This window comes from Vitis riparia, chromosome 19, assembly GCF_004353265.1.
Source record: "Vitis riparia cultivar Riparia Gloire de Montpellier isolate 1030 chromosome 19, EGFV_Vit.rip_1.0, whole genome shotgun sequence".
Lineage (NCBI taxonomy): Eukaryota > Viridiplantae > Streptophyta > Magnoliopsida > Vitales > Vitaceae > Vitis > Vitis riparia.
In genome coordinates, this window is record NC_048449.1 from 1,663,488 (window position 1) to 1,673,584 (window position 10,097).

The 10,097-nt window shown below is 35.6% G+C and overlaps 1 protein-coding gene across 1 annotated transcript; it reads left to right on the plus strand.

Annotated features, from left to right (window-relative positions):
* The first annotated feature begins 411 nt into the window (after window positions 1–411).
* LOC117908983 (ras-related protein RIC2) lies at window positions 412–9,294 on the plus strand. Its single transcript, XM_034822863.1, has 2 exons — window positions 412–748; window positions 8,689–9,294. The coding sequence occupies exons 1-2, from the start codon at window positions 528–530 to the stop codon at window positions 9,122–9,124; spliced, it is 657 nt and encodes a 218-aa protein (XP_034678754.1). The 5' UTR covers window positions 412–527; the 3' UTR covers window positions 9,125–9,294.
* The last annotated feature ends 803 nt before the right edge of the window (window positions 9,295–10,097 follow it).

A 10,097-nucleotide genomic window follows, 5' to 3' on the forward strand; every position in this document is an offset into this window, starting at 1 on the left:
CATATTTAATAATTATTTTATATTATATTATCACTTTTAAAATTGATGACTCCAACTTGGATTTATTAAAATGAAGAAAAAATAATTAAAATATAAATGAATAATAATTATCAAACTTCTCAATCATATTATCTCTTGACAAATTTAATACTAATATTTTATGATCTTAATAACCAATTCTCTCCCCTCAAATTTTTGTCCTCAAAACAAATTTCAATTTTTTTTTTTTTTAGATTGAAAAATTTATGGATATATTTTGAAAAATTACATATTTGTTATTAATTAAAAAGGAAAAGAAAAGAAAAACAGTTGATGGCAGATGGAAACACACATGATTCTGGCGCTTTTTAGACATTTTTCATTTTTTTCTCAGCTCACTTGTTAAGCAGCCAAACAAAGGTTCTAATCATAATTATTAGTATTCATTCTCGCTTCCCTCTTCCTTCTCCTTCACAAATCTCCACTCTACTTTACTCTCTCTGCATATTTTTTTAGGGTTTTTTCGGAGGGAAGAGGAAGCATCAGACATGGCTGGCTACAGAGCTGAAGATGACTATGACTACCTCTTCAAGGTTGTCTTGATTGGAGACTCTGGTGTGGGCAAGTCCAACTTGCTCTCTAGGTTCACCAAGAACGAGTTCAATCTCGAGTCCAAGTCCACTATTGGTGTAGAGTTCGCTACCAGGACCTTGAACGTCGATGGCAAGGTCATCAAGGCTCAGATTTGGGACACTGCGGGTCAAGAAAGGTGATATTTGCTTTTCCTTTTTCTGGGTTTTGTGTTTCTTTCATCCTTGAATCTTGGGTTGGTTTTGATTTTCCCTCGGCAACTTGGGGTTGTCTTCTCTGGGTTTTGATTTCACTTGAGTAACTTTGGTTTTTCTGTCTGGGTCTGATTTTTTCTCGAATCACTTTGCTTTTGCTTATCTGGGTCTTTGATGTTTTGTGTTTTTGTGAAGCTTTGTATGCTTTTCTGTTGTGATCTGTTTGGTTGCTGAGAAAACTGAGGATAGTAAAGTAGAATTTTGAATCTTGTATTTTTGTGTTATTCTGGTTTGGGGGAAAAAAATCAACTTCACGTCTTCTAAGCCAAGTAGCTGAATTAGGCTTGTTGAATTACCGGGGCTAGCAGTTGGGGTTGGGGTTTAAGTGAATTTTCCAGAAATGGGTTTGATTGGTTGAGATCTGCAGTTTAAAGAGGTCAACTTTTAAGTTCTCCGGTTTTCCTAATCCGGGTTTTAAATAGGTTTTTTTTGGTATCCTAGATGCATGTCTAGAATGGACTGTTTTCCAACTTGGCTATGGAGGTAGTAACGGTAAGGTTTTGGTATATTTTATAGATGGTTTTGACTTTTTAACATTTGAACTTTGAAGGGGCTTGAAGATTTGGTCAATTGACAAATATGCGTTTCCTTGTGGAGGGGCTTTGTTTTCCCTTTGTGGATTTTGAGCGATTCAGAATAAGCAATTCTGAGTACTATATCATTACAGGATTGGTTTACCAGAGGGTTACCTTGGTGAGGGTTTTAGTAAATTTTTTTGATGGATTTGACTGCTTGAGTTTTGAACCTTGAGGTGTATATCTTAAGAACAGAGGTTTTGAAATTTGATTTTTTTTTATGCTTTTGTTAATCCTGAATTTTTTTGTGTATTAAACCTTTGATGTTTTATAATGGATGCCATTATGTTCCCGGGTATACTTGTTTTTCTGTTGTTGTTTAAACCGAGCTGGTTAAGCCTCTGAATCAGAGCCCAGCTTTCATACTAGCATCAGCCTTATGATCTAGGAGCAACCTCCTGTGCTTAAAAAAAAGCGGGTAACTGAGAATCTGCTTTCCCTGGACCCGGCAATGCTCTTCTCTGGAAGATCTATGGCTTGACTATTAAATTCATGCGGCATAAAAGGGTGTAGCATGGAGGTCACCATCTTTTCAAGAACACCTCCTTGGATTTCAGGATGGTTACTAGGAGGAATCTCTTGCATGAATTTCATGGTCAAGCCTGAGCTTTGAGACTATTTGTTGCAGCTTGTGGTTATTCATGCTAAACTTTTCTAACACTCATAGCCCAATAGGTTTTAGTAAACCTTTCAGGTGGGATTTACTGTGTGATATCTGAAAGAAGCTAAATGAGTGATCTGTGTTGTGATATCTAGGAGATACCATTTCTTTGCTGTTTGTCTGTAAATGAGTAACAATTTTGTATTGAGACTTGATATCCACATAATGGGAACCAATCTTCAATTTCTTATTTCCTTTTTGTTTTTTTTTCCTCTTCACAATTTTGTCTGAGGGAACTTTTTTGGGGAAGAAAACTTTCTAACTTGCAGTTCTTTGTCCAACAATGGCCTTGGATTTGAAACTCTGTGGGGTTTTATTTGTATCTGAAGTTGAGGGAGGGATCCTCCCCTCTAAGTAGTATGTTTAAGTAAGAATGTGATGGCTGTCATGATTGTGGACTATGATATGCATGATGAAGCATGCTTAAGAAAGAGTGTGGTGGCTGTTGTTGGGGTGGACTCTTGCTAGGATGGTTGTTCTTGTGAGTTTGGTTCTTTATGCAACTATTTTTCAGGTCTTGTTTTAGATATTAATTGTTGTGGACTTTGGGGTAAATCAATTGAATTAAAAGAGTATTTGTTTCATTATGCTCATGGGTGCTTTTTGGTGGGTTTTCTGGAAGAGGGAAAAAAAATTGATATCATTGGTGAAGTTTGTTCACTGTCCTTGCCTGTGAATACACTCTTATTGGGTGAACCATTTGAATCATTTTTTTTTTTTTTTGTGTTTGTGATTTTATGTTGGTTTCTTTACTTATTTTTTGCATGTCATTTACTAGAATTTGGAATGCTTCTGCTTTTCTCGTAAGTTGTATGGATTAAAAAAACTGTGGCAATGGTATTTGAGCTGGAGGCTCAGCATGCAGTATTTGGGTATCAAGGGAGCATAGAATGGAAGGTTCTAGCTGGATCATCCTTATTAGAGTTGAAGCTTTAGTTTTGGACATTTTCTTTTTTCTTGTAGTTCTTGGAGCAGATACCAGTAAAGAAAGACATCTACTGAGTTGACCAGCATGGTTTGCAAATCTAATATTCCTCTAGCTTTTCTTGAATTAGATGGTTTATTAGGGTTTGGAGCTTAATATGGAGCTTGACGAGGTTTGAGATGAATCCATGAATGTTAAATATGTAGCCAATAACCCTCTATTTTGTGGGTTTGGAATTTTCTGCAGTAGTATTCTGCTAAACTCACGCTCATATGTTTGCATGATCGCATGAGAAGGTTGACAAACATATTTTTTTGGTTGTCATTTCTGAGACTTAAAATTGAATGGTCCCGTTGGAGCATTTATGAGATTTTGTAATTTACTCAAATAATTTGGGGCATCTTTAAACTGCCCACAAAGGCATTTAGGCATATAATTTTTATTATCCCACCAAATGTCCCTCTACTAGTAGAAATTTTGAAATGGTATTATTTAAGTGGGGTGCAAGTTGCAGAGGCTATTTAAGTATTAGGCACAAATAACACCAAATGGGTAAATCTAAAAATCATTATAAATGATTTGTCCATGTGTGACAATGACCACTGACTGCATGTAAAAAGGAGTGAATTGGTTTGGGTTAACTCTCTATATGGTGACCTACATGTCCATACATTTTCTCAGCAATTTTTTTTTTTTTTGATCAGATACATTTTCTTGGCAATAACTTCACTCTAAGCCATACACATCCTAGAATTTCATTAAAAATTTCCAGGTTTGCTGCAAATGCTTATGTTATTAGCTCCTCCATGTCTTTGGACCCTAGCTATCTCTGTTGGCATGAATATTTTTATTCCTCAAGTAGGAGATTCCTTGGTGAGTACAGAGTTCCACGGTCATCTGTCATGGCAGTGGAGTGTGATTTGATAATGGGCAACTTTTATTGTTAGTTGTATTCATGGATGTAAACTAGCAAAATGTCACAAGCTAAGGTCCTGTTTTCTAATATAAGTTTTTCATATATAGATTGTCTGCTGGATTGTGCCGGAGTGTGCCTTGTTTCTGGTCCTTGAACTTTAGGCATTTTTATTTTATTTTATTTATTTGAATTTTTGTGAATTATTTGCTGATAACCCTAGAGTTTTTTCTTTTTGTCTATCAACTATCTACTTAAAGTGATAAATATCATAAATCTTTATAGTCTTTTGTTTATTTATTTATTCATTTTTTGTGAATTGGGCTAGGGTGTATATTGAGGATCATACTTTATCGTTGTTTGATTTTGTAAACTGGTTAGCCACCAAGTAAGGGTCAGAACCTTTTGTTTCTTGATCCTTTGTATCTTGGTATACTTCGTGTATACTCTCTTTAGCCTTTTTGGCTTTTAATGAATTTCCTTTATCTATCAAAAAAAAAAAATATGTCCCATTATATACTCCCTATGTACTTTGGGGCACCTTTTTGACATTTCTCTTTTTTTTTTTTTTTTTGATTGGAAACGACACAGAGATATATTGATAGATAAAAAGAAGTACAAAAAGAAGGATGAGGAATCCTCCCGCCAAAAAAAGTTAAACTATAGTAAATTACACTGAAAAACATGCGAACACTCTAAAAGGACCATTCCTTATGGAGTGCACACTGTTAACCAATCAAGTTGTATCACATTAAGGGGAGTCCCCATAAAAACCTTGGAACAAAAAGCCCAAAGAGAAGCAAGGAAAACAATAGAGTCCCAAAGATACTCTGAATTCCTTGCTTTATCCTAAAAAATCCTCGCATTTCTTTCCCACCATACAACCCGAATAAGAGCGATGCTTGTAGCTTGCCACAAAAAAATCCCCCTCTTAGAAGAACCAAAACCATTAAATTTGATGGACATCATGTCAAAGATGCTTCTCAGGGGGACCCAATCCATCTTAGCTAACTGAAATAACCTGTACCACAACCCAATCGTCAAGGAGCTATGAAGAAAAATATGATCTGCTGATTCCCGCTTCATGCATAGAATACAAATATCAGGACTAAGGGCTTTGTAGGGTCTTCTCACTTGTAGCATATCATTAGTATTCACCTTCTTGTGTGCCACTAACCAGACAAAGGACTTCACTTTGAAAGGAACTTGAGAATTCCAAACGAACTTAGAAGGAAAAACCTGAGGAGATCCAGAAAATTGAGATAATGCTAGAAAGAAGGATTTAACTGAAAAAAGCCCTGAAGAAGATAATGGCCAAAATCTGGCATCTGGAACCGAAGGAGTCCTTTATCCATAAAAAAAATTAAAAAAAAATCTATTGATATGTGATAAGATGATATATAATCCAATAATTTCTTTGTTTTTTTTTGTTTTTGGAGTATTAATACACTATTTATTTTGTGTATTATCTACTTATTTATATCTGCATAAATATAAACACAAACTGATTTATCTGTTTTTCTTGTAAATTTTATTTTTGTTGGGTTTTTATTTTAAATGTTTTGGATTTTAATGTTTTTTAATACTTGGATTAGAATTTTGAAGACTATTGAGTAATATAGAAAAATGGAAAATTGCCGGTTGTGTCATCATTTTTATTACCTTGCTAGGTGTTAGGTCCGGATTAAATGGCAAAAACTTTTGGATTTAGTAAACACGGACCATTTTTTACTATAGTCAATCACTACTTGGCATATAAGTTGGTGGTTAAAATGCGGTAAAAGTGGTGGGACAGGGCTACAATTAGCCTTTGAGGCCTGGTTCAAGTGGTGAAGGGTTGTGATGGGTTTATGGGAGGTTCCAGTTTCAAGTCCCAATGGGGACACCAAAAAGAAAAAGAAAGCAGTGGTACATGTAGTACCATCCATGAAAATGTTATATGTGTTTGCTTCAATATTGGCTATATTATATAAAATTACACATGACTGAATGCAAGGAAGATAAGTGTTTGTGCCTATTGTTGAGTGATTGATGCTTATTCCTTATGGATGGTCATTAGCAAATCTTATTCATATAAGATTTATGATTTCAAGTTATTCTTGGTCCAAATATGGAAGGGGAAGGAACCATATTCAAAGGGGAGGAAATTGAGAATGTAAGGGACTAAACAAAGCCTTCCCATCTTTATACGTAAACATGAAAGTTACTCACCTTGGTGAAAGGTTTAAATTCTGTTTATTCATTAATGTTGGTTGTTGGATTTGTCTTTTCCCTTGCTATCATTTTAATGTGTAAAATAGACAAATGCCTCTTGAGCCCTAGCTCAAGTGTCAAATGGGTTTCGAGGTTTGATTTGTGTAATGGCAAAAAAGATACCTATAAAAGAAAATTTGCACTATAGACAAACAGCATTCATACTTGCTGTTGAATTGATATTTTCCACACTTTTGCTAACACTATCACAATTTACGAGGCAGATGACTAACCCAGCAGTTTTTGCCTATCACAATTTACTGAGCCTGCTTCCAGACTAAGGTGGTGTTTGTTTTTTTACTTAATTCTAAATAGAACCTTAATACTTAATAGTATTAAATATTAGGTTGTTTGTTTTTGTAGTATTTTATTTCTATTAAGTATTAAAAAGTAAAAAAAACCATTGTGTTATTTTTTCTATTTAGAAAAAGCCACATATTTTGGCTTTTTCTATTTAGTAAAAAATTTATAATAAGTCATGAAAAAGTAAAAAAACAAACAACTTAAATTCTAAAACTAAATGGTTTTCAGCAAAAAGCCAAAAAAACAAACACCACCTAGTCTAGACCAAACGAGCGTCCAGATAAAAATAAAAATAAAAAATCCCTTTAGCAATTAAACGACTGCTTTTAGCCACCAAAAGTTCTTCAGTTTCACTCTTGCCAAACGATCTAGAACAAACACAAAGGAGCCATTCCTCCAAACTTCTCTTCGATTTTTCCCAACAAAACATCCTTGTGCCACCCCAACAACATCTTTTTCACAGAACATGGAGCTCCTAGAAAATGTTAAAAAATGAGAATAATCAGGGCCATAGGATATGAGTTACCCAATTAAAGTAAGATATAATTGACTGACTATTAATTGCTCTTGCGCAAGGAACACATTAGCTAGAGCCTGATCTGTTCTTGTTAGCTAGTCTTCCCAAATGCTTCCCACACACACGCAAAAGAAAAACCACCTTCAAGGAATCCCAAATCCAAGAATCCCAAACTTCATTCACTGGAAAAGGACCTTCAAAACTAAACTCCAATGATCCATAAAAGGATTTTATGGTGAACTTCCCTTAGTTTATCTCCAAAGTTCCAAACCAACCTGTCCTCATAATCTCTTTGAAACATTATGTTTTGAATCTGCTCAAGTAATGACTCCACCATTCCAACTCACAATTTTAAAAATTTCTCAATAAACAAGGGATCCAAGGTCCATCTCCTCCCATATCTTCCGCTACCCAAGCATCCTTAGGATCAGCAATGGAGTAAAAATCGGGATGTGAGGTACTCAAAGTGGAATTACTGTACCACAAGTGATGCCAAAACCTAACTATTCTTTCATCAAGTACATACTTCTATACAAAGTGCAATCAAAAAGGAAAATGGATGTTTGCTAATCCAGAAAGGCAAGTTTATCTGCACAGGTAAAAATGATTAAGACAGCACTCACTATTAACTCACCTATCAGAAAAAAAAAGCACTCACTATAACTCATGAAGGTTAAAAAAATACCTTACAACAGAGAAATAAATGTTTTACTCCATGGTTTGCTTACACATCCACTGCATGATTGCCTTGAGAGAGGAGCTCAACTGGACGAACATCCTTGTACAGAGGAATGTCTGCGTTTAACAGCGCTGCATATACTTGTACTGTTTTGGGTCCAAAACTTTTATGTTGGATTCATCCCTTTGAACTGTGTTTTTGGTAACTGATCTGAAAAAAGAAAGAATAAAAAAATGACCTCTGCCTCGGGAAATTGTCATGTACAAGCATGCCATTCTTTTAGAGCTAAGGCCTGGTTCCTTCTTGATGCTTTTCGGAAATTGGTAACTAGTTTTTGAGTCTTGTCTGCTTTCTTTATATAGGTGAAGGTGCAAAAGCAAACATGCAGCACATTCTACTTTGTTGAATTGATTTTTACCTTGCTGATTTTGCACCTTTCTCTTCATTTTGTTTCCTTCTGGTGTGTCCCTTCATGTTATTGAAGATTGTCCTTCATAGAGATTGGTGGCAAAGTGGGAAAGACAAATACAGTTGTATCGAGTGTTTCTTGCCTGTCACCACCTGCCTTACTTTATTTCTTTTTATAGCTTCTTTTCATTTTTATATCGAGTCTTTCTCACCTATCTCTCATGCTTGGCTCTCTTCGCCTTCTGTGGCTGTTTGCTCACACATTTCCCTTTTGTTTTGCTTTGACTCTCAAATTGGTCTGTGGATGTGGTTGGTGTATGCAAACATGAAATATCAACAAATTTGATGTTGGTTTGGGCAAACATCACAAATCATCGGGTAGTTGCAAACGAAACAACGATCAGATCAGTCCATTTTTGCTGAATGGTATGAATTTAGTAGTGAACTTTTTTACAGGGATCCTCAAATATTACTGAGCAAGACAGAATGTTTCTATTTCTAGGTGCTGAAGAAATTTCTGTTAAGTCAATAAAATTAACCTCCCTGTTGATCTCCCCAAGTTCCAAGAATTGTCTCCTGTATGTGACTTATCACTCTGCAGAGTTATAACATTCCTTCATGACTTAATAGGTACCGAGCCATCACCAGTGCTTACTACCGAGGAGCTGTAGGTGCACTCCTTGTATACGACGTCACCCGACATGCAACCTTTGAGAATGTTGACAGATGGCTGAAGGAATTGAGGAATCACACTGACCCCAACATCGTTGTGATGCTTGTGGGCAACAAATCCGATCTTCGCCACCTTGTGGCTGTCTCAACAGAAGATGGGAAGACATATGCAGAGAGGGAGTCACTCTACTTCATGGAGACTTCTGCACTGGAAGCGACCAATGTAGAGAATGCATTTGCAGAGGTTCTGACCCAGATATACCGCATTGTGAGCAAGAAGTCGGTGGAAGGAGGAGATGAAGGAGCTGCTTCATCTGTACCTGCCCAAGGTGAGAGAATAAATGTGAAAGACGACGCGTCTGCTCTGAAAAGAGTGGGGTGTTGCTCAGGGTAAGGTTTGGGGGATTGAATTGTGTTTGGGTAGATTTGGCTTCTTTGTTTGGTGTAATATTTTCTCAGGGATAGACATCAGAAGGAAACTGGAAAAAGTGATGTTCTTCATAAGACATTGATTTGCTGTATTGGACCGTGATATATGGGAGCAGAATAGGCACTTCCATTGCATTGCTTCTTTGTCTTTTTTTTTTTTTCCCTTTTCTTTTCAAGTGAATCTGTTTGACAAATTTCATAATCAAGAGTTTTTGTGAAGCTGGTGTTTTGTCTTCTGTTTGAGAAGTTTGGTGGTAGGACACACCGGACTCCACAGCTAAGTTTGACTCTCCCTCTCTCCACCCCCATCCCCCTGCATTAAAAATAAGCATTACTTTGCCACTCCTACCGTGATATAGGCCGTCGTCTCCCTCTCTCTCTCTTTCCCCCTCCTCTCTCTCATTCTCTCCCCGTCCCTCCCTTTCTCTCTCTTTCACTCTCGTCTCTCTCCCCGTCCCTCCCTTCCCTCTCCTCTCTTTACTCATCACTCCCTTTCCCTCCCTCGCCTTCCCTATTGAAATGTAGAAAGAAGGATGATACTAGTTTTGAAGGTGAAAACAATAATGTGTATTGTTGGAAGTGATTCTGATCGAAACATTTTTATTATATTTTTTATAAATGGTTTAATATTTAATTGTTAGCAAAAATATTATTTTTTTTTGTAATATATTATTTAATAAAAAATTTATTTTTTAAATAATTACCTATAAAATAATTGTCCATAAATCATTTCAAGAGATTCTCTATAATTTTTAAAAACAATTTTTAAAAAAAAAAAAAAGCTTTTGTCAACCAAATAAATTATTGGATTTTGAATTTAAAGAATAGTTTAATATGAAAATTAGAAAAATATTAACTTTGTTTTTATCTATAAAGAAAGTTTATTTCGAGTTTTTTTAAACATTTTTTAAAATAGTTTTTAAAAAGAGTTCTTCAAA

What these genes read in the sequence shown, in the direction of transcription:
- LOC117908983 (XM_034822863.1), top strand. Translation starts at nt 528, where the DNA reads ATGGCTGGCTACAGAGCTGAAGATGACTATGACTACCTCTTCAAGGTT. An exon ending in GACACTGCGGGTCAAGAAAG is followed by an intron (nt 749 to 8,688) that starts GTGATATTTGCT and finishes ATGACTTAATAG; the next exon opens with GTACCGAGCCATCACCAGTG.